Raw genomic sequence first — 24,565 nt, 5'->3', positions numbered from 1 at the left:
TTATCAAATGTGGCTTTTGATGTCTGACATTGTAAGTGTGGATTTTATGTAATGCTATTGAGAAAAAGATCAGTCCTGTCTTTACACCAGGTAACATGTAGGAGCATGAGTGTTACCAATAATGATGGACAACTGTTATACATTCCCTAATGAGTGAACTGTCATGATTTTGGGGTCATATTAGTTAGTTTTTACTGGACTCGTGCCACAGATAATATTGAATTATCTTCATCCAATTAAATGTATCCTTCCCTCTCTTTCAGAACTCCATGAATCTTCCTCCAGACAAAGCACGACTGTTGCGGCAGTATGACAACGAGAAGAAGTGGGAGCTCATCTGTGATCAGGTGTGTATCAGTCACTTCTCTGTATGACATGAGCTACAGTACCATAGTGCCGTACAAGTTGCTACTTTAGCTGTATGGTTGCATGATTAGCAAACTCACAAGGGTTGAGGCAGATGTGGAGAACTTACATTCTGTCTCAATCTTCAATAGCAAGCAATACATCTCAATTCTGTGCTGATCCTGTCCTGTACATGAACTCATGTAAGAAGAAAAGTCTCCTCCTGCCTTCTTCTGGCTAGCTAATGCACTACTGACTGCAGAAATGTGCCAGGAAAAATGTAAACAAAGGCTCTTTGGTCAACACATTGTAAAGCCCCCCCCCCCCCCCCCCCCCCAGTGGAATCTGACCCGGTGGCAGCCGTGACAGGCATTAAGATAACCTATAGGTTTGCTCCGTGTTCTAGGAAATGACCTGGTTTATTTTTGTGGGTCACATACAGGCATCAGTGTTTTATTATGGCCTTGCACACATAGCTTCATGGATGTATACTTTATGGAAGTATTTCTTTCCTTAAGAATCAATCAGACTTTAATACAGTTTGATAAAATAAACAAAGTGACTGTATATGCTCTTACCTTTTACTGTCTTGTCTGCTGAGTTCTAATCCTGTAGAAGTTCTGATGCTCTGCATGTCGTGACCACAGCTCCCATGCTCCATTGCCCTGCTTTTATCCCGTAAGCCTGTCCCTGCCTTCACACCCGCCCTCAACTTGCCTGGTCAAGTGGGTTAAGTGGCGCAACAAGGAGCACACACCAGTAAACCAGTTAAAAAACTCAGCCTGTCATTGGTGTCAGTGCTGCATGCAGGAAATAACAGAGGGTGCACGTTGTGCAGCGAGCTGTGGTCTGAGTGCTCCACTCAGCCAGTAACCCCAGTGCCCGAGAGTTTTTCTGCCTCTGTAAGCACAGAAAGAAAAACTGAGACAAGATCAAGACCACCACCCACTCCAACTGTATTGATATGCACTGACCCTGAAGGGAAGGGTGCCAGAGAGCCGACCTGGCAGCTGATCAGTAGTCAGAGATCCTCTTTCAGTTTGGAGCAGACTCTATGTTCCTCTGTCAGACCTGAGGTGAAAATAGATGGTTTCCTTGTTATTTTCAGAGGGGCGGATTTCAAAACACTACTCAGCATTTTTCACGACAGGCATCTTGGTTTCTTACTTTGTTTTCCCTTGATGACAGAGAACGAAGGAGAAATGTACTCTTTCCACAGATATCAGTATTATCCTTGTTTAAATTATTATTATCAGGACACAAGTTATATCCAGGTTCCTTATACTGTATCATAAATTATTGTAAGTGCTTCTATTGTCAGACAATTCTGTTGTTATTGTTCTGATCGTCCAAAAATCAGAAAACTCCAAAGTGTTTGTTCCTCTCTTGTTTCCCAAACAAGCCTCTATACCCATGACAGCAAGGGGCACCTCTGGGACTTGAGTATTTTCTGTCAGAGCTACACTGAATCTCTTTATGTAACCATGGCAACAGTGATGGAGGGAGGCAGAGAGGCAGGGATGACAGGTACATCCCCTTTGAAAAGGGCCCTGTGAATGCCACCAGAGGTTGAAATATTGAACATTTCTCAAGTCATTAGGAGGATTTATGAAATATGGAGAATGGCCTCCGTGTAAAGGTTACAACATCCAAAGTACAAAGACGGGGATATGATCACTTCCCAGAATACTTTGCAACCCCTTGGCTTTTTCCAACCTTGCAAGTTTTCTCCTGTGAAGTTGTTCTTTAAGATAGATTGTTGGCATACTTATATATGCCCGATATATCTTTAAAGATTCCCTGCACTGCCCTTTACATAATCAAACTCAGTAACTTCAACAGAGCACAGTCAAGTTCATATGTTCTTCTGCAAACCAGACATGTCTTTTCTATAACATCTCCTTCTTCATGTATATTTACTGCCCTTCATTCCTCACATTTCAGTGCATGAAACAGGATATATACGGAGCCTGCCAAATCATTTATTATTTTACAGACTCTCAGAGCGTGTCTTGTCTGCCTGTTGCTGTCAGCCGTGAGAGCCAACACTCTCTCTCTCTCTCTCTCTCTCTCTCTCTCTCTCTCTCTCTCTCTCTCTCTCTCTCTCTCTCTCTCTCTCTCTCTCTCTCTCTCTCTCTCTCTCTCTCTCTCTCTCTCTCTTTCCGCACGTCTTTCCTGTTTTTGTGAGACGGACTCACTCTGGCTGGAATAAATGTGATGTCGCTGATAATACAGCCCAGCCCAGAAATATGATCTAACATCAGTGTCTGTACACAGACTCAGGCAGGCGGCTCAATTATGGGAACACACTCACAATATGTTATCCATCATTTTTGCCCATGGTAAAATGTATGAAGGTGTTGGAAGGTCAAAATTGACTCCTGCATTCTTTGTGCAGTCCTGTGAGTAGGACTAGAGTTATGATGGTGGGGAGGGTTAAGGAATTATGTCGCTGCATCTGAATTTAAAACTTCTAAAGTGTCTTGCAGTATCTGGACAGTTTGGGATTGCATCTTAGAAACACTCCCCTGAAATTCGTTTGGCTTAACATGAGTTCTTTCTGGTAATTTCTTACTCTCTAAAGACTTTTAATCAGATTTCTTGGCGGTCATCTTTGTTCTAGGACAAGGAGCAGACCTCTTACGTCAAACCTCAAAGATGTAGACAAGCGTACTGATTCTTGACGTAATAGAGCTAACCCTTGATATCAGGGTTACACCTCTCTGTAATCCGATTAATGAATGTACTGGAGTCTGCTTAAAGTGTTTCACATGATGCACTATTAAAAGAAGCAACACACAGACTCAGGTACTTCTAAGTGTGCAGCTCAAATCCTTGCCTACACTGAATAAGATTGAAAATCGAAGATGTGTGACAGAGAAAAGATCCTCAAACCAGTCAGTCCACAGCTCTCCCTCCACCATACGTCACATTCTCTTATGACGTGTGTTAGATCACCAAACAGTACCACTCATGCTTCCATGGTGTGACTCTCAGTCTGATCCAAATACTGTTTCCCGCTCAATGCACTGATCCAAATCCAGCGCTAATCTTTTGTATTTATATTTAGCGCACAACGGTGAGGGATTTGACCTAAAACCTGTTCCTGGCTGAACTTAAGACACGTAGGCACACAGCCATACACGTTTAGTCACAATCCCCAGGCAGGTAATGCTTCTCAGCTCATTGAAACCAATCAAATATAGCATGATCTTTTTTTTAAGTCTTTCAGGCTTAACAGCTTAGACGGTAACAGTCTCCTTGCTCGGTGTTATCAGACTGTAACCATGAATGTGAAGGATCTTATCACCTTTCTGCTAGACACAAATCACTGCCAAGCCTTGGGTATGTTGCTAGTTTGTTGTTATGTACAGAATAAGTCCTCTTGTTAACATTACATTTCCAGTTAAACTCCAAACAAGAAGCAGTTTTAAAGTGCAGAACAATTGTCCTTACATGAGCCCAGAAACTGGATTTCTGAGAAGCAAAGAAATGCTGATAACCGCTCAGATCTGAGAGAGTATCTTCAAGGAAGCACATGTGATCTCAGACAAAGACTTTTAATATTCACTTAAGCAGACACTGTACAGACAAACTGTTTGCTTTTACCTCTCAAAGTAGACTATAATCTAGCTTCTCTGTCACTTCAGACATGACTCATGATGGTTTACTGAAAGCCTGATTTAGTTTCAATCTGATGGCTTTATTATCAGTATCGGTTAAACAGACACAGGAGATGTGTTTAACTGGTGATGATATAAAATCCTTGTTCGAGTCATGTGTGGCTGCATTGAAAGAAAAGATTGTGGCTGTGGCTCAGTGGGTAGAGTCGGTCGTCTTACAATCGGAAGGTTGGCAGTTCGATCCCAGCTCCGGCAGTCACATGTCGAAGTGTCCTAGAGCAAGACACTGAACCCCAAATTGCTCCCTCTGTTGTTCAGCGGTGTGTGAATGTGTACAAATAAGAGATCAGCTGATACTGATGGTTCCTTACATTTGCAGCCTCTACCATCAGTGAGTGAATGGGTATGAATGGGTGAATGTAACGAGTAGTATGTAAAAGTGCTTTGAGTGGTCAGAGAGACTAGAAAAAGCGATATATAAGTACAAGTCCATTTACCATGTAAAATCTGAATTTAAAGTAAAACTTCTGCAAATGTAACCTCAGTTCTGTAGCTACATGTTTCACTTGTTGGATTTTTCTTCTGTCTTATTGCTCTGGTTTTGTTTTCCTCGCAGTTCCTTTTGCTCATCTCTGTTGTTTTCTTTTTTGACAGGAGCGATTCCAAGTGAAAAACCCGCCTCACACGTACCTCCAAAAGCTGAGGAGTTATCTCGACCCTGCAGTCACCAGAAAGGTGAGCCCCCTCGCGTACATACTATCCTGTTCCCCCCCGGCCAGGCTCTTCCACTGCTGAAGCTTTTCCTTCCCCTCTGACCCTCTATCTCTTGTCCAGGATATCCACACTACAACTGAGGAAAGATTGCACACAGGGCCTCTGCAGTAGAAAGCTTGGGAAATTTAAGTTACAAAACAGTCAAAAGTGTGAGTCGGTGAGAAAGGAGACTGTTGTTTATGTGGAACGCTCAGGCCTCGAGAAACCTCAGTCCAGCTGAAGTGTCATTGAGCAAGACGTTGAATCCTTACCAATCCTTTGTGGTGCCGTTCAGTGGCTGACAGCCTGCTCTGACCTCTTTGTGAAGAAGAGGAACAAAAACACTTACTTAAAGGAAAAAGAATGAAGAACAGTGGAAAAAGTCAAAGAGAGGGATGTAGTTGCTGATTGCTCCATTGTTATTGCCCTGCAGCTTTGCAGTAGCAAGCAGCAGATATCAGAAGCGATATAGCCACATGATAAAAATGGTCTTATGTCATTTAAGCTGCCAGCTCTTACTGCTTCTCTGGCTGCATAGCAGAGAGTAAGAAGAGGAGGCTCAATGAAGCTATGCATCAGCCAGCTCTCAGTCTTGGCCAAAATAAAGTCTTTTAGGCCTGGGTGAGCAGAGGCTGTGGGGGGGGGGGTACTTGGAGCTTGGTCTCTGTGATAACCAAATTAACTAACAGACGCTGCCAGAATACCAACAAATGGCTGAATAATTCAATTTGCAGCCACTGGAGTTAAAATTTTGCATCACAATAAGCCAGCTGAGCTGCAGAGCCAGGATGACTGTTGCAAAAAAAGAGACAAAAAGAAAAGCACTCCACAACATTGGCCTGAATAGAGGTGCATTAACTCCAAACAAGTCTTAGCACATAAACACTTAGAGTTGCTGAATCACATTTTGTCCTGCTCTTTTTAATAAAGGGTGCAAAATGTGGTATACAGTACAATTAGTCCGTGCAGAAAGGGTTCAGCCCTGTGTTATTGATGTTCACGATTTCCAAAAGTCGTTACCACAGACAGGAATCCTGCTTTGTACTAGGACTGCATGCAGTAAAATTGCAGATTAGCTTTTACTGTTTAAGATGTATCCTTGTATTTTGTGGTTCTAACAACTGTACCACATGGGAATCAGTACAGCTTGGAAGACAGAATTTAAATAGTTAGCTTATGAAGCTGCTGAAAGTAATAAACAAATAGTTTGAACAAATAGTTAAAAGTCGACTGAAAGAACTGTTGAAGGATTTCCACAAGTTAAGGATAAATAATTACAATAAACAGAACATTTGGCTTAAAGTCAGTGATGGAAATAGATCAATATTTTCTACAGATATTTATATTTAAAAGTAGTGTATTATTTTACAAAGTAGCTGAAAGTAGCAGTTTGATAAGGTTAGCTGAAAGTAGCAGCGAGCCAGAGTTAACTAAAAGCCACATTTTGGTGTAGCAGGCCTATGGTAGGAGTGTGGTAATGTATTAGTGGCTGTTTTGTGTGGAAAGCTGAAGTAGTCTGGTGTAGTGAGCCATAGCTAAAATATTGTTGTTGTTGCAAACTTCAAGTAAAATAGAAGACTGGTATAGCTAAGTCAAATTATCAGTTATGTATCAAAAGCTCAAAGTAGCATTGTTTCAATATAGTCTGCTAATAGTAAGAGATGAAGAGTTAAAATCCCCAGCTTTCACTGTTAGAAGTGGTTTGAGTATGTGGAATAAGTTAAGTAAGATTTATTTATAGAGCACCTCTCAAGAACTGAGGTCACAAGGTGCTTTACAACCACAACAATAAAAAAACAAACATTAAAAGGCAAAACAGCGATTGCAAATACATGCAAAAACATGAGATAAAAACAGACAGATTAAACAAAGGCAAGTCCAAACAGATAGGCCTTCAACTGCTTTTTGAACCTGTCAACAGAGTCCACAGTTTTCACTTCCAAAGGAAGACTGTTCCAGAGTTTAGGACCAACAACCTGGTTTTTAACCTGGTATGAGGCACAACCAATAAATCCTGATCAGAGGACCTCAGAGTCCTGCTGGAGTTATAGGGCTTCAGCAGCTCCCTGATATAGACTGGAGCCTGACCATTGACATACTGGAAGCCAGTGCAAAGATATGAGGATCTGTGTTAAAACACTGGCTTGGATCAGTCTTGAAATGTCATCTGTGTGGAAAAATATTTAATGGTGTAAAGTAGTACCATGTAAGGTCATTTTTAATTAGCTCATTTGACTCATTATTTGTCAAGAGCATGGTAGCATGGGTAGCATGAGTTCACCTGACAGCCCTTATGCAGTGGTATCAGACACCACAACCTTTAGTGGTGAAAAATGCAGTTCTTCAAGTGTCCACTTGAGGCTGGCTTCAATAGCAAGGAATCCCCTATTTAGCTCATGTGTTTGTACATTTGCATAATCAAGGGGCACGACTGAATTAACAGAAAGTTGGGCTGTCACATCGTAGCTGTTTGCCAGCAGGCTAAACGTCCTCCTTTGTTTGTTTCTATGTTTATCAAAAGTTTGGTTGAGTTAGCATTTCCAATATGGCAGCCACCTTAAGTGGGCTTCAAAGTACCTCTTCTAAAACCAGTTTGTGACAACACAAAGATTACGTCCAATGTATTCTACACTTCAAGGGTGACCGCCACTCGTCTCCGAGACTGCCACGCTTCAGTGCATCCGCTGTCTAATGTAATGCCTGAGAGATAAGTCAGGAGATCTGATAAAAGAAGGGAACAAGAGGACACTGACACATTTTATAGAAGACAAAACACTTTTAAGGTTAAAGCCTGACAGTTTGTACTGAGGCAGTGATAGTATCAAGGTTAGATAAAGGCTTGTTGATTTGAGTCTTTTTTGAATGGCCATGAAAAGTTGAATAAAATCAGCGTGCCTCCTCCCTGTTTTACTGATCAGGTGCTATTGAGCAAGGGGTTAAACAAGCAGCTAAGGAAGACTGAATAATTGAGAGAGGGTAGAGAGGGAGAAAGATGGACAGAGTACAAGAGAGAAACAAAAAAGAAGCACAAGAGAGCAAAGAGGAGAAGAGAGAGTTATGGGCTTCTTTCTACATTCCTGCTCCATCCCCCTTTTCTTCAAACTCAAAACAATTGCCACTTTGTGCGGCTGTGAGAAAGTTGGAGGTCATTGCCTCTGCTTTCCATAGGCAGGCTCCGGTGCATTCCTCTGGGCAGCTCCCAGCCAATCACCAGCCAAGGAGGAAGAGCTGGAGTCCAACTAGTCCCCAAGAATGTATCAGGCATTGATTTGTTTCCAGGATGACCCCCCCAGAGCTCACACTCCCCGAAATCTCTCTTTTTTTCCTTCCTCCACACTTTTTAATGCTGATACTCCACTTTTACTTTCCCCCTTTCTCCAGTACCTCCCTGTCTCCTCCTTCTTCTTCAGCCTTCTCCTTTATGCCGTCTTCTCCCTCTCCCCCCTCTGTCGGCTCCTCTGTCTTCCTGCTCTTTCTGTGATGCAGCTGGTAGTACTTAAAGTGTGGAGTGTAGGGCGTTTGGTGGGAGAAGAAGGAGTCGGAGGGAGGGAGGAGGGGTGCCTCAGGGAGCCTGCGCAGTACCCCTAAATATGCTCTGCTCTCCACACAAACACACAAAGGGCTCCTCCCTAATAAAAACACTCTGTTTCTCATCTCCTCATGTGCCAAACACGCCGCCCAGGCCTAAAGACACAGACTGGAGAGAAAGAGAGAGAGAGAGTGACGAGCAATGGGAACATCTCTCTTCTCTGTAGATGTTAATAATAGGTTAACACAGGCCTCAGCTCTGTTTCCTCCCTGATACTACCACATCATGGAAAGTGACCATGCCCTCCAAAGCTTGGTGGATCTCTTCTCTTCTCTTCTCTTCTCTTCTCTTCTCTTCTCTTCTCTTCTCTTCTCTTCTCTTCTCTTCTCTTCTCTTCTCTTCTCTTCTCTTCTCTTCTCTTCTCTAAGAAGCTACAGGTATTATTTCATTCTGGATAAATTCTCCTCCTAAGTTAACTCTTTTTTTTTTTTTTTTTAATAAAACCCCTTTCATAAAAAAACAAATTGCCCAAAGTGCTTCACATAAAAAAAGAGATTGAAGAACAGAAATTAAAAACATCAGACAACATTTGTAGTTTTTTTAAAAGGTGAAATAAAGTGGTGTCGCATTTGACGGGTTAATACTGACAGCCCTAATAAAACATTTAATTATAATAAATTAATACCAGAGAAAAAGCTGTTTCAAAACAATGTTTAACACTTTTTTTACCATGGCTATAAAATCATTGTGAATTAAAATCAGAGTTCAGAATAATGAAATAAGTGTTTGGCCTGTTGAAAGTCATGTAAAAGTAAAAAAGAAAAACAAGCCCAGTTTGTGTCGACACCTTTAGATGTCTTATTTGTCTGACTTACAGTCCAAAACCCAAACTTTATTTGGGAATTTAGTATATTAAAATACATTTTTTAATAAATAACTAATACCTGTGGAGATGGTGACTGACAGGAGAATTATGGCCAAGCTGTCATCTCTGATGGACATTATTTTCTATATATATTCTTGTTAAATTCTTGTACTGTACACCTTCTTGTTTGCTGCTGTAACTCCATAAATTTCCCTATTGTGGGACGAATAAAGGAGTATCTTATCTTACCTTATCTTATCTTATCTTATCTTATAAACCTTTATGATTTTCCCAAAGCTGTGACATTCTGCAGAGGTTAAAGAAATGTGGTGATTTTAATATTAAGTAACTCTTCTGTTCATGATAAATGTGTGAATTTAAGAGAAAAAGGGGTTTAGGAAGCACTATAAAAAGGGAAAAAACAAACCATTTTTGTGATAGAGATTTGACTGGAGTGCTCATGACTTTCCTTTCCCTGCGAGACTATTGACATACTGTTACTATGTGTGGACAGCGATGTATTAAAGCTGAATGTTTACTCGGATGCGACACTTTCTCTCCCTCTCATCAGGGATTCCCCCCTCCTGTTTGATCACCACCGGTCACTCACTCTGCTTTTGTGTTGTTGCTGTGGTTGTGTAACAGCCTGGAGGACCCTTTTGTGTTTGGTTGTGCAGATCACCTCCTGTTGGAGCACAGAATCAAAGAGGGACCGGCACACACTCTGGGTTTCTTTCTGTTGTTTTCTATTTCATTTTCTGGCGGCTCATACCTCCATGCCTGTAGCGCACACACTTCTCCTCCCCAGCTGTAACCACAGCAACACAACAAAGAATGTGTGTCTTTGTAAGTGAGATTTTGTCTGGTAGATATTGAAAGGTAACTAGTTAGGTTAGTTGATATTATTCCAGTGCTACAAGAAGGGATTACTGCTCCATAAAGAACCAATGTGAGCAAACAGGATAACGGGAACTGTTCCATATTCACAGTTTCCAATGAGTCAGCTCCCTTTCTCTTTAAGCCTGCTGAATGGTTTCTGGCAAATAAAAGGCTAAGTAAACAATCTTATGAGAACATTTTATTTTGTAATCAGTACACGGCTTGCTTGCTTTCACATTTGAATGTCGCTGCGGTTTCTATCTGTGTCTCTCGGTCTGACCTTTCCTTCAGAAAAAGTTCTTTCCAGCCAAAACATCCCCAGCACTACCACTTGATGATTTACAGATCTGGTGGCACGATGAAATATTAACTCCCCCTCTTCATTTTTCCTTCACAGAAATTCAGACGGAGAGTTCAGGAGTCCACCCAAGTCCTGAGAGAACTGGAAATTTCGTTACGGACCAATCACATCGGGTGAGTCACTGCAGGCTTGTGTTTGAAGCTTGTGCAGTGTTGAATGTCCTGGACCTTGTTATATTAAATTCAAACAGGGGAAAAAGTCTGACATTCCAGACACCCCGAGATGCAGATATTGACACTAACCACCACCACCACCACATCCTCCATTCATCTCAGCACTGTGGCCTATTATTACCCAGAAAGCCGTGTGGCGATGCAGAAAAGATGAATCCGTTTATTGTTACAGGCGGCTGACGAATAAACTACCTTTGGAAGGAAAACACATTTCTCTTGCAGCAAAACCTGACACGTCAGTCCTCCTTCATGAAGAGAAATTATTGTACATGTTACTGAACAGATCTGGATTTCACAACGGATACAAACAGGTATTCATGGGTAATTCCAGGTATTCTGGGATAACAAGCCTCAACCTGCTGCAGCTGATATTGATTCAGGGTTGTACAGTCATCCTTAAGGAAAGATCGATATCTCAATGAGCTGCACACACTGTCAGTGTGTTTTGTCTCAGTCTGGATCACAGGGTGTGTCTCGGTGATTAGAGACCCTGATAGTTTGAGACTGTGATGGATTGCCCCGCATTGCTAATGAGGTCTAATGCACTCTGGGATCTGTAGAATCCAGTAGACTCATTTATCAAGGCAACTTTTGAGTGAATACAGATACAGCATGGTGACAGAGAAAGTATTGTATGTGATTGCTAAATAATTGCAGTTAAAAAACATTGTTTATAATCAAATATGTTAAATGGGCATTTGATTTCTTAATTTAACTTTTTTTTTTTTATGTTTGTATATAAACTTTTCTTTGTGCAATCAATTCCAATAATAATACAAATATTACAGTTATTTATTGTCGCAAAGAAGCATATACAAGATGAAGTAGTAACATTAAAAGGAAACTAATGGGGCGTTGGTGGCCTAGCGGTCTAAGCGCCCCACATACAGAAGCTACAGTCCTTGTCGCAGGGGGCGCCGGTTCGATTCCCGGCCGGTCGACCATCCCCTGCATGTCTTTCCCCGCTCTCTGCTCCCCACATTTCCTGTCTCTCTTCAGCTGTCCCAACAAATAAAGGCAAAAAGGCCAAAAAATATAACTTAAAAAGGAAACTACCCATTTTACATATTGGAGTCTGTCTGCAAGGCAGCTATAAAAAAAATAAAATAATAGAAGAAGAAGATGAAGAAGAAGAAGAAGAAGAAGAAGAAAAAGAAAAAGAAAAAGAAAAAGAAAAAGAAAAAGAAAAAGAAAAAGAAGAAGAAGAAGAAGAAGAAGAAATTTTATTTATATAGTGCTTTTCAGAAACTCAAAGACACTGTACAACTGTTAAAATCAATACAAGCAAGGAACACAAATCAAACAGAACAACAGTACAATCACAAATTAAAAGCTAACTTAAAAAGGTGAGTTTTTAAAAGAGATTTGTATGTTGAAGGGTCAGAGCAGTTTTGGATATGAGAGGGGAGTGAGTTCCAGAGGGTGGGGGCGGCTATGGAGAAGGAAGGCTCTGTCCCCCCAGGTGTGTTGCTTGGTTCTATGTATATCACATTTCATACACTGAGTCAATTCAAGGTGCTTTACAGAGCAGTAAAACATGATAAAGGACATTAACAACTAAAAAGAGCAGGAACAAAACATTTAAAATGCATGAAAATAATTCATCAAAATGAAATAAAAAGCAAAATAATGCATAGATCAAAGATAAGACTTAAAATAAGTTTGCAGCCAGAGAGTTTCAAGTAGGCAGTGTTCATCTTAATGACATTTTAAGTGAAAATTAAGTTGAAAACAAGTGAGCACACAACTTCTCAAACCTCCACATGTATCTTTGTTTCTACTCATGGTTAGTGACTCAAGGCTATGTTAGCAGATTCTGGCATAGCACACCTGATTCTCCAGCCAAACTGTTGGTGGTGTGGGATTGTGAATGATGTAAGCCTAGGTGTTAATGATAATGAATTTGTTGAGCAGTTAAGAACATTTCAGTTGCTGCTCCTTGCATTTCCTTTATTTTATTGTTTGAATTTTCTGTAAGTTTGACGATGCTAACTTTTGTTCTAAATACAAACAAAAGTTCAGGACTGGGCCATTGGTATAACTCAGGGGTTAAATCCCACATCCCATGTACAGAGGCTATTAGTTCTCAAAGTGGACGGCCCAGGTCCACTTCAGACCCAGGTTCAGACCCTCTCTACAGAAGCACACAAAGATTTTGATGACTTGGATTCTCTGTCCTCAAGTAAGTGTGGAGTGCATTAGGCTGTGTGACAGATGTTTTATGAATGAAGACTTAGATTATTTGATATGAATGAGGGTGAGGGTCGATAAGTTCAAAAGGATGTCAAAGGTGGGCGTTCACAGACGCTGTCAAGCACAGGAAGAGGAAGCCATGTAAGCATCCGCTGTCCACAGGCTGAAGTGACAGAAGAGGGGCAGAGATAAACTGGTTATACAACCATCACAAGACAACCATCATCACACACATCTTAACTTCATCTTTTATTCCTTCTGTTTTTCTAGTTTTCCTCCTTGCATCCCACTCACGTATTACTTTACTTCTTCTCGTCTGTTGCACTGACTCTCACCCACATCATCTCTTGTTTCTGACAACACAGTCTCTCACACTCCTACGCTCTGATTACACTCTGCTCCAATGCAGCTCAAACCAAAATAAACTCCCGTCACAGCCAGAGATGACGTCCGCCTGGCAAATCAGTTCAGGCATTGTTTACATGGATTAACTCTTCTTGGAGACCTTATGTTGGTAAACTAGATTACATGAATAATCCATCTAATCTAGATTAGGTGAAGAGGCATTACCATAACGGCAGAGGGAGAGGGGGAGAGACTGAGATAGTACGGGAGTGGAGAGGGAGCAAGATGTCACCCACTCAGACTGTGAATGATTACTGCTTCTTTACAGAGGTGAAACAGAGAAATGTATCCATCATGAAGGCTGTGTATAAAAGGCAGATTGTCCCTGTATGGCCACTGAGGATGATGACCCCCGCTCCCAGCCTGTCTGCTCCTCACATGTTGCTCAGTGGTCAACAACATGTGGTGAATGGGAGGATTGTTAAGTTAGTGTCCTGCGGTAATGATTGCCATGTGGCCCGATGAGGCCGCGCCCCCGAGCCCTTTTAAAACACAACTGCCCCGCCAGGCACCACTTTACTGGTCACTCTTGTTAGTCATACTCGCTTCCATGTAGTTACACCACAGGGGAGCCAATAAAGGAGAAGCCAGTGGCTATTTAAAGCACTTTAGCCTCACATCTTCATCAGTGCAGCACCACTCAATAAGTCTTCATGCTTTTTTTTGTTTATGCCCTGCAAATTTCTCTAATCACCAAGCAGTCAGGCCTGTCGAAGCAGTTGGGGCTCCATTAAAAAGACATGGTACCTTCATGGGTTGCCATTAAATAAACATGTTCTGTGATATTCAGCTCATAAATATGGAATGAGTGCCACTCATGCCAAAGGTAGTAGGAGGTGCTTTCCTTCAAGAAAATCGTCTTTACAGTGCAGAATAAGAAATGAAAGTGTGCTGAGGGGGTGGCCCTCTATTAAGAAAGGTGAGAGTGGGGTTTTGATCATCCCGTGGGCTTGTCTCCAGCAGAGTTATAAACTATGTAGAGGGATAAAAAAAAAACACAGTCTCATTAATGTGATTCTGCATCTCTGTGTAGATGCTGGTGCTTTTAAACACATGCATGTGTGATCTGTTTGCTTCTCTGAGCTAAGAAACTTTTTGAAGTGTTTTGAATGAGTCATTACAATTCCACGTGAAAAAGGAAGGGAGAAATCAATGATGAATACTCAAAGAAAAACAAGTGTTTCAAGGTCAGGTGAGGTCAAAGCCTGCGGAGAGGGTTAAAATCTGTACTGTACTGTACCACTGTAAATAATGGACGTAGTATCTGTGACGTCACCCATCTGTTCCTGAGCGCTGTTTTGAAGCCAATCGATGGCGGCAGCCATATTGGAAATGTGGAACTCATCCAGGCAGAGTGTGACATAAAGAGGAAGAGTTTGACCCTCCTAGCCAACAGCTATGTGTTCCCGTCTGGGAGTCAAGTCAGTCATGTCCTTATTTGAGTAAAAACTCGTAATCTTAATATCTTTTGAACCATCGCGTTAGGAAAGAATTCACCCCCCGTACAGTGTGTGCCGATAGAGAAATTAGCTACGAAGAGCCAAGCCGTTTTTTGAACCAGGCTGTAAACATGTTTATTAATGCTGCAAAGATCCTTTTTTTTCCCATTCATGTCTATGTGGTTTCCGGTGTTTCTGCAGTCAGCCTCAAGCGGATTCTCAATGAATTGCAGTTTATAACACTTCTGCATGGGCTTCATAGTTTGAGACTGGAGGTTGCTGCTTGGTTAAAAGTTGATGAATTATATATCTCTACAAATGTCTGAAACATCTAAATATGACTACATTTTTTTGCTGTGTGTTTTTAGATATGTATTTGGGAGTTATTGTGATTCTCAGGTATATCTTGCATTTACAGTAGGTTTAAACATCAGTGCTTTTCAACATATACTGATGCAATTTCTGTTCAATGATATGATGAGGGAAAACTCACCTTACAACAATGTTGAGCTCAACACATTTAACATGCCTTTTTAAGTTCTATCCACACAATAAGTAGTATTCATTATTTTAAGAAAAAAGACAAGAGTAATATATTTGATCAAACGCTCTCATTCTTTCAAAGCAAGTTTACATCTCATTGCTCTTCAGTTGCAGCTTCCCCTCACAGACTCTGAGAACAAGTTTTTAGCTGAGATTATCCCAAAGGAAAATAGCTTTCGTTGAAACCAGTTAAGCAGTGAAGAACTAAGCTTTCTCCGGTTCTAACTGCCAAAAGATGTTTTTAAAAGCAGAGAGTTAACAACTTTATAAAAGTTTAACATATGTTGAGTTAAATTTGTTCTTTTCTCCTCAGGTGGGTGAGAGAATTCTTAAATGAAGACAACAAAGGCCTGGACGTGCTGGTGGAGTATCTTTCTTTTGCACAGTATGCTGTCACGTAAGTCACTACCAGCTCTTTCTCTCTGTATCACTACAGTTTATATGCAGAACTGACAACCAACACAATGCTGCCATTCTGCACAGCCACTCATGCATCTTCCCACAGTAGCACCACCACCACCACCACCTCTGTGTGCTGCTGCCTGCTGGTCAGAAACACTGAGTCACTCAGCGCTCATTGCTGACACATTGGCACTGTGTATTATACCAACCATAGGCTTCTATTCATAGATTGACGATGTGATTATTAGTCAGTCACAAGGTCCCTGTTCAGGGCCAGAGAGCCACACAGCTAAGTTTTAATTCACTCCCCACTTCACCATATGTTATTATGGTCTGTCCACATTATGAATGGTTAGCCGTAAAAGTGTGTTTACCCTCAGTACCGCTGCAGCAGCATTTTAAAGCCATGGAAACAGGCAGACTTAAAAACTGACATAGATCATAGCAGGTATGCACAAACGACCAGCCTTTTCCAAGGTTTCTGCCAGAAACAACTAAATTAAACTTTGTTTTTACCCTCTTTGTAGAAAACTGAGAACGGGAAAATGTATCATTAACCCTGGAATATAATATGACCTCTGCAGACACACATTAATACCTTTCTAGCTAATAGAAACTCTGCTTTGTGTAATTCTAACACTTGTATATGTCTAGTAAGATTAGCTGCCAATGTTTAAGACAGAAGTGTAGCCTTGCTGGCTTGATAACTAGCTTGTTTGGAGTAATCCTTATGGTATGTGATCTTTAGCCTAGCTTTGGAAGGAAAGGTGTTTTGCTAGCACAAGTATCTTATACTTGATGTCAAAATTACCTTACTAAAACTAACTTTGTGACATGTTTTAGTTAATTTTCAGTTATTATTGTAAACTGATTTGTTCATTAGGTGTTACAAATTAGACACAGTTAGTTACCTTAGAGGAAAGGTTTTTTTTGCTAGCATAAATAGCATGATTTTCAGAGCAAAGTAAGCTAGCCTTGATACCAAACACTTTACTGTCATGTCGATCGAAGCCACACGTCTCATCTGCTCCTTTGTTTCAGAAACACCAGCTTCTTAATATCTATAACATCAATATCTTTCAAATATGTATTTTATTGGTATAAAATACAACGTGAAGGGAATATCCCTGATCACTTCAAGCCTTACTTCAAATTAAATTCACAGGTCCACTCTCACTCAACTCGTCAAACTTTATTTCTTCATCCTCCTAAGTGTTTTACCTGTACAAAATCCATGCTAACATGACTATATTCAAAATCAATTTTTGATTATTATGATTAATGATATCATAATGATTCCATTGATCATCAAGTTTAGAATAATACCAATTTACTGCTGACTATTTTGAGAATTCAGAATCAGCTTTATTGGCCAAGTATGCTTGAACACACAAGGAATTTGACTTTGGTTTTGGTTTGTTCCTATGGTTCGTCAGGTTTGATGGAGACCTTGTGGAGAACAATCCTGAGGCTGCCATGGATAAGTCTAAGCCCTGGAGCCGCTCTATAGAAGACCTGCACGGAGGAAGCACTCTGCCGTCACCCATCACAGGAAACGGCATCACACGAGCTGGGCGACATTCCACGTTACGGTACGAAACACACGCATGCTAAAGGGATTCATCATTTACCATGGGTGTTTGTGTGATTCATAACTTTGAACAGCTGACTCTTTCCTTTAAGCTTCTTTTTCCCCTCCATAGTTGAGGGTTAAGCCGAAGAAATGCGGCCTTATTATGCTTATTTTCAGAAGTCACATATTTCATCACCTCTGCAGCCCCTTATGTAGTCATGAGGTATGTAAGACTTTGAAAGGCTTAAGACAATAAAGACAAATACTGTTTGTCTGTTTAATGTGCGTTGAGAAATTACTGTGTTATGCATGATTATGGAAGTCATTGACGGCAATGTTTCATGTGACGGACAACACAGCAGGAGGAAAGATTCCCCTTTTAATAGGGGGGCAGATCCTTTTTTATAGTTGTGTTTTCATGAACACAAACCAGACCAGTTTAACTCTGAATCCAGTGTGCAGAGGATTTCACAGCAGTTCATTCATAAGCTCATGCTAATAAATGCTCTGAAGCACAAATCCCATTCAGTTGTGTGTTATTTCTCTAATCCCCTCTGTGCTCCATCGCTGTTTCTGTACAGCACCCTCCCCTGTTTTTCTAACTCCTAAAATGCATGTTAAATAAGTCAAAGTATAACTTAATATTAATATTAACCCACAACTGACTGTGTACTCTCACATCATATCATCTCACCTACCTATCTGATGCCTTTTAGAACTGCAAAACATGTACAGTGTATGAGAAGGGTCAAAAGTGTCTGCAGTGAGGCTGACTGTCTTCTGTTCTGTCCTGGTGTTCTTCTATAGTCATCTGCTCCTCTGTCTGCCGGTCTTCGACAGCAGGCAGGTCTCAGGTTCACTCAGCTGGCTCACACTGAGCTTCCCCTGCAGCCTTAACCCTGCATCCCTGCTCCCCTCCAACACACACACGCACTCACGCACGCACACACACACACACACACACACACACACACACACATACAATCAACCCCCCCTGCCTCATTGTACTTTATAAGTCCCTGCTAGAGCTGCCCAGTTTATTTGTCCCGCTGTCTGTGTCGGGATGTGAATTATTTGTACTGCCAGCCTCCCCTCCCGCGCCCGAGACTGAATTCTCCTTCCCCTCTGAGCAAATGGGTTTTTCTTTACTCATTGTCCTGCTTCTGTGCCTGTGTGCTGCTTGTGTGGCTTCTTAAATGCCATTCTGCGCAGAAGCTATCCTAGTTTATACAAAAGCCCTGTCACAGAAAAAGCCTGTTGCTTAAAGATAGATAATTTTAGGTACAAAAACTTCTGTATTTTGGAAACGGTGCTTGATAAAATATATCACTTTAACTGTGAAGCATTCAGTCTACTGTAAGTGCTTTATTATTCATAAAATGTCCATCATACAGAACCTTTTCCCTCTGTAGCGTGTAAATGTCTCTCTAGAGTAGAATAATGTAAGATTGATAACATCCGGGTGTCACATTAAGATTTGTATGTCTTTTTTAAACGGCCATCTTAAAGGACACAGAGCACAGTGAGATGTCCAAAGTGCTCCAAAGTAAGCCGGTACGTCTGAAGAGCTAGAGTTAGCTAGAAACACACTTAGCTGTATTACACCTTAAAATCATAGTCAGTAGTTATAGCTGTAGTGATTTATGTTGTTCTCTGGTGTAATGTGGAACTTGCTCTGTGTTTTTTTTTTTTACTGTGGTGATGTTTTTTAAATCAGGATACCAAATCCTGATTTTTTTTCCCCTGCTTGATGAGAGTAACTCGGCTCCTCTTAAATGAAAGGATGTTTCAGTTTTATTGTCAAAATCAAGCTCCAAACCCTCTTTGCTTTAAGTTTCTTGTTACTCTGACAAACCATGTCGATTATCACTGTTGTGCGTAATTTGTTCTTAAAAGTTTAGTTGAGAAACTTCAGACAAGTCAGCGCAGGTCAAGGCATTACATAAACTTGGTGTTGTGTAATCATTGTTCATTACCTTGGTGTGAGATTATGAAATGTTGTTACTCATTTCCACCTTGTCGCACCACGCCTCAGTTAGTGTGTGGATTAATCAGGAGGGAGAAAAGCCTTGAATTAACTCGTCATGAGATTATCTTTTTTGCTTGCCTGATTAAAGAATAATTTTATCTTTTTTTCCTCAAACAGCCTCACTCTTCCTTGAAATCTGTAGCCTTGTTCAGACACACACACACACACACACACACATAGACAGCGTGTTGTGACTCAGGGAGGAGCTGACACATATCAGTGCATTCATCAGTGCCCTGAAGACATGTTTTTTTCCCCCAGATCTCCGGTTGGTAATTGAACCTTGTGACAAAACTCTGAAAATACACTCTTTATTTTCCTCTAACTGGTTCTGCATATTAGTCAGCGTTTCTCTGTTATTGTGGGAGCTTAGGCAGGAGGAAAAAAAGACCTTGTTTTTGTTCACATAATGCTGCACAATCACTGCGCTGCATGCAAATGAGTGGCCTCTATTGTGTTAGCTGTAAGTGATATCTCTGTGAAGGACATAAAATTAGAACAATTGAAAGAGGGCATCGTGTGGGTGCTGGCACGGCTGTAGATTATATAGCCTTTCTAAGTGTTAATGTGTTGTGGCGTGGCAGTTTAATAGCATCCCTATGTGAGAGAGGAGGTGTGATGGAGGCTCATTCACAAATGGCATCTGTTTTCCTGCAGGCCTCCGGTGTTTGTGTTCAGATGCTCATGAACTTGACATCACACATCTTTTGTGAAGTATCTGTAATTTTCCTCTGTCTATCTTTTTATTTTTAGTTGCAACACACTGCCGAGCAGAAGAACCCTGAAAAACTCCAGACTGGTCTCCAAGAAAGACGACGTCCATGTCTGCATCATGTGCCTGCGTGCGATCATGAATTATCAGGTCAGCCCCCTACACTCCGAGGACGTCTGGACTAAAGCACACTAATCTTGCTGAGGCCAAATTCAATTTGGTCCTCTGCTTGTCCTCCATGTTTCATTTATTATGCAGAGGGATGGCTCCTCTTCTTTGTTAATTAGCTTATTTGTCTCTGTCCCTTTTTGTTCTTGCAGTATGGCTTCAACATGGTCATGTCGCACCCACACGCTGTGAATGAAATTGCACTAAGTCTCAACAATAAAAACCCAAGGTGAGTTCATACAAAAAGTAAAAAACAGCTTCAAATATGGCAGCTGAAACTCTGAATGTGACAGTTAAAGGACTTGAAATCACATTTTCCAAGACAGATCTCAACGAACATCTGAATATTTAGATTTTTACAAATAAAGGGACCAGAAGATGAAAGATTTAGTTAGAGGTCTGGTACACTTGGTGCTAATAAAAATCTGAAATTTTACCAACATAGTCTCAAATCCATAATGGAACACCCAGAGTCCAGCTTTAGCTTCAGTGCACCTGCACAGTCTGATCCAGACTGAGTGTCTTTGTAACTCAGGGGCACATTCATCCTAACAGACGGGTCAGGGCACCGCCAGCACACTCCACTACACTGGCAGCTGCTCTCTGAGACAGCCACCAGATGAATTCACTTCTGCATGTGTGTTTCAGTGTGTGTGTGTGTGGGTTTTTCACTCAATGCCCAAAGGCTCAAGGATTTCCTCAAAAGTTGACGTGAAACCACTTCGCATCACCTGTCACATATCGTCTCATCCAGGCGGGGGCAATCCTGCATGAATGAACTGCAGATGGGATGCTCAGAACTCAGTCACACACACACTGACACGAATAAGCCTGAAGTATTTATTTTGTATCCTTGCCTTTCAATCCAGAGGAGATAGAAATGTAGAGCTTCTTCCTCTCTATGTTATGTCATTACAAAACTTTTACTGCGGGTTGTTTAAGGTAGACCTCAAATCCTTCATGTGCTGGAATAATACATTTTTTGTTGAACTTGTTGATTAATACTTCTAGATATGATTATGATTAATACATTTGGTTTTAGCATTTGAAAGGTCTTGAACTACACCATCTTAAACTTCTTTTTGCTCTGTCTTAACCACAGGTTTGCTGCAGCACCGTCACCTCTCATTTACTAAACATTCCTTTCTTTCTTATCTGCTTGTTCAGAACGAAAGCTTTGGTCCTGGAGCTCCTGGCGGCAGTTTGTCTCGTGAGAGGAGGCCACGAAATTATTCTCTCCGCGTTCGACAACTTTAAAGAGGTACGAGGGTAGAAGTGGGCTCCTAGGAGACAAATATGTCATTACATTTCGACTGTGCAATTTCAAACAGTGACTCAGCCCCGCAGGAATGCCCCTCCCCTCCCTCCCTCCCTCCCTCCTCCAGCAGATGTGAGACTAGCAGATTCCTGCACGCGGATAGCATCTAGGAATGAGCTCTTTTGTGCACAGAATACAGGCAGCAGAGGTGTGTAGCTGGGGAGCAAACAGTAACATGTGTGTTAACTGGATTTGGCAGACACTTCAAAGCTCCAAACAGCACAGAGAAAGATTTAACACACAGCCTTGCTTGACCCTTTACCTGTCTGGGTTAGGAGTCCTGGCTGCTGAAGTAAAAAAAGAGTGGGAGGTTTGTGATGGAGTGGGCACGAACAGCAGCACCACTTTGTAGCATACGGCTTGAAAAAATGGGCTGACTGCAGTTAATGCAATATTTACACCCCTGAATGAAATATTGAGTGTTGTTCTCAGTGGCATTGGCATTAGCGAGGGAGAATCAGGCTTAGGGAGAATGTAATGAGATAAAGCTGGTGGCATGATAGTGAGGCATTTGAGGACACATGTTTTCAGAGTTGTGTAGACTTAAGTTGTTTTATTTGTGTTTAGTTAAGCTTTTAAACACACTTTCATCAGCATGGAGTTTGATAACTGACTTTGAAAGCTCGTGTTTTATGAAGAGGCTGCAGGGCTGAGACTCGTAGCATTACTCTGAGGTTTTTTGGATACACACCCACCCTGTTTCTTGCTTCTTCATCATGCTCCATCTCCCTCATTGACCTCTGGTTGAACTGCCTGAACTGCAGAACCTCTCTTTCCCCCGTCTCTGTTCTTTTGTAACTAAACTCTAGTTCAAAAGAAGGTCTCGGTTGCAAGCAAAAAAACGACTGTGTATGCGGTAAAAGTTGCACCACAAGCAGTATTGAGCAGAGATGCATTCAGGCGGCCTTATGTAAAACTGAGGATTCATTCAGCAGCAGCACATGAGTAAATCATTATAGTAATAATCACTCTGGATCTGCTCTTACTCTCTTTGAGGTTACAGGAAGCTGTGATTACATTGCAGCTATCATCAGTGACTTTTCATCTTCTCCAAAAACTGCTGATAACTCAGATTTTTTTTTGCTAATTTTAATAGAAATGTTTTCATTCATGGCTTGTTATTTTCTGGATGCTTTTATAGGATTGACAGTGATGCCATGTCTGTAACATATATTTCATAAATATCACTGTGGGGTTGCCTTCTACAGCAGCACTTTAATACACAATTATTGAGATGTGGTTTGTTTTGCAGGTGTGTATTGAGACGCAGAGGTTTGAGAGGCTAATGGAGTACTTCAGGAATGAGGACAACAACATCGACTTCATGGTGTGTTATCACACGCACACACACATACGCACGCACGCACGCACACACACACACATACGCATGCACGCACGCACGCACTTACGCACGCACAGACACACACACTCACAAATACACAAAAGTACACCAAGTAATGAGTTATTGATTGCGCTGAAATCCCTCAAAAATCCCACAAGACCCTGTGGATTACTCCTGAAAGTTTTTGAATTATGTGGTGAAAGCTGTTCTTGACACAAACAATCACTGTCATGTATTTAGCAGCAGTAATTAAGACTCACTGTAACCTTTGTGTTAGACAGGTGCTCCTGTAATAAACTAAAAACATGAATCAAAACCAGCTTTCACCTGATAGAAATATAAATACTCTGTGCATTCCTGCGCTCGATCTCATGTGTTTGTTCAGAGTAAATAATAACTTTGGGTGCCGGTTGGCTGAGCGGTTAAGCACACACCCTATGTGATGAGGCTGCAGTACTAATCACAGCGGTCGCTGGTTCGACTCCTGGCCACAACCCTTTGCTGTGTGTCTTCCGTTTCTCACGTTTCTTCTCTCTCTCTTTACTGAGAGAGGAAGAGAGAGCTGTCCTGTTTATGAGGGCAAATATGTCCCCTGAAAGGAAATAATAGCTCAATGGAAAGATCATTTTTCTTCCACTTGCACTCTACACACTGAAAGGGCTCTCCATGTTGCTAAGCATTTACTGGCCAAGACGTACATATTTTCCCATGGAGATGAGAGTTCATATACTGTGAAACAGTTGCTGAATAAGAGGTGATTTATGGGCAGGCTGTTTTAAGATTTAATTTAAACAGATTAGAAATCATACTTTATATATCCATAATAGTATTTTTGAAATTTTATTCAAGGATATCTGAAAAAATAAAAATAAAAATCCAGGGTTTATCTGAATCAGGTGCTGCACGGCGGTGCAGTGGGTAGCGCTGTTGCCTCACAGCAAGAAGGCGACTGTTTCAAGACCCCGGTCAGGCAGGTGCCTTTCTGCATGTGTGGGTTCTCTCCAGGTACCCCGGCTTCCTCTCACAGTCCAAAAACATGCTCTCCAGGTTAATTGGTTACACTAAATTGCCCGTTGGTGTGAGTGTGTACGTTGTCTGTCTTTTAGTGTTTGCCCTGTGATGGGTTAGCCACCTGTCTAGGATGTACCCTGCCTTCCGCCCGAAGTCAGCTGGGATAGGCTTCAGCCCTCCGTGACCCCTAACGGGAGAAGCGTTCAAGATAATGGATGGATATCTGAATCTTTGTTTTTCCTTGTTCAAATTCAGTTCAAGATATCTTTAGATCAAATAATAAGTCATAATAATCATCAACAGAATTCCATAATTCATAATGTGGATTCCTGCAACCAAGTTGTTTCTGGTCATTATTCTAACTCTAGGTATCCAAAATTACATTGTACTCGTCAAAATGCCAAATGATATCTGTTTTGACATTTTCATGTTTCTTTTAAATCATAATGTACTTTTGTTGAACAGAAGTGCATTTTAGATATTGAGAATGATATCTTTATTTTGGATATCAGAAATTAATATGATGACTACTAATAACTTGATTGTAGATACCTGAATGGCAGATATCCAAAACGTTCATTCTGGATAGAAATAATCTAGCTGTGGATATTTAAGATTAAAAGCCCAATACACATAAATGGTAAAAGTTTAAGGAATGTCATCTTGGAAATCTGACATGCTCATTTTGACCAGAAAGAATTGAACTCCAGATCCCTGTAATTTACATCCAGTCTAGTGATTAAAAGTTAAAGCAACTATCCAGAGCGTTGCTGGTTTAGCTCAGCAGTTAAATTGTATGCCCCATAAACAGACCACGTCATCACTTACTCTCTCTTCTCGGTTACTACTCAATTCACTGTCTGATACTCTCAATGAAGTCATCAAAAAAAACCAAAAAAACA

The 24,565-nt window shown here is 41.1% G+C and overlaps 1 protein-coding gene across 4 annotated transcripts in view; it reads left to right on the top strand.

The window, feature by feature from the left end:
- The window catches only part of fmnl2a (formin-like 2a), a 63,994-nt gene that overhangs the window by 22,605 nt on the left and 16,824 nt on the right, over nt 1-24,565 (top strand). For all 4 annotated transcript variants that reach the window (XM_034694179.1, XM_034694182.1, XM_034694180.1 and 1 more), the window contains exons 2-10: nt 264-347; nt 4,623-4,703; nt 10,392-10,468; nt 15,422-15,505; nt 16,947-17,102; nt 19,866-19,974; nt 20,145-20,221; nt 21,160-21,253; nt 22,563-22,637. In XM_034694179.1, coding sequence (XP_034550070.1) covers nt 264-347; nt 4,623-4,703; nt 10,392-10,468; nt 15,422-15,505; nt 16,947-17,102; nt 19,866-19,974; nt 20,145-20,221; nt 21,160-21,253; nt 22,563-22,637 — 837 coding nt within the window. The remainder of the gene's footprint in view (nt 1-263; nt 348-4,622; nt 4,704-10,391; nt 10,469-15,421; nt 15,506-16,946; nt 17,103-19,865; nt 19,975-20,144; nt 20,222-21,159; nt 21,254-22,562; nt 22,638-24,565) is intronic.

This window comes from Notolabrus celidotus, chromosome 10 (genome assembly GCF_009762535.1).
Source record: "Notolabrus celidotus isolate fNotCel1 chromosome 10, fNotCel1.pri, whole genome shotgun sequence".
In the NCBI taxonomy this organism is placed as follows: Eukaryota; Metazoa; Chordata; class Actinopteri; order Labriformes; family Labridae; genus Notolabrus; species Notolabrus celidotus.
This window is presented reverse-complemented; position numbering and strand designations above follow the sequence as displayed.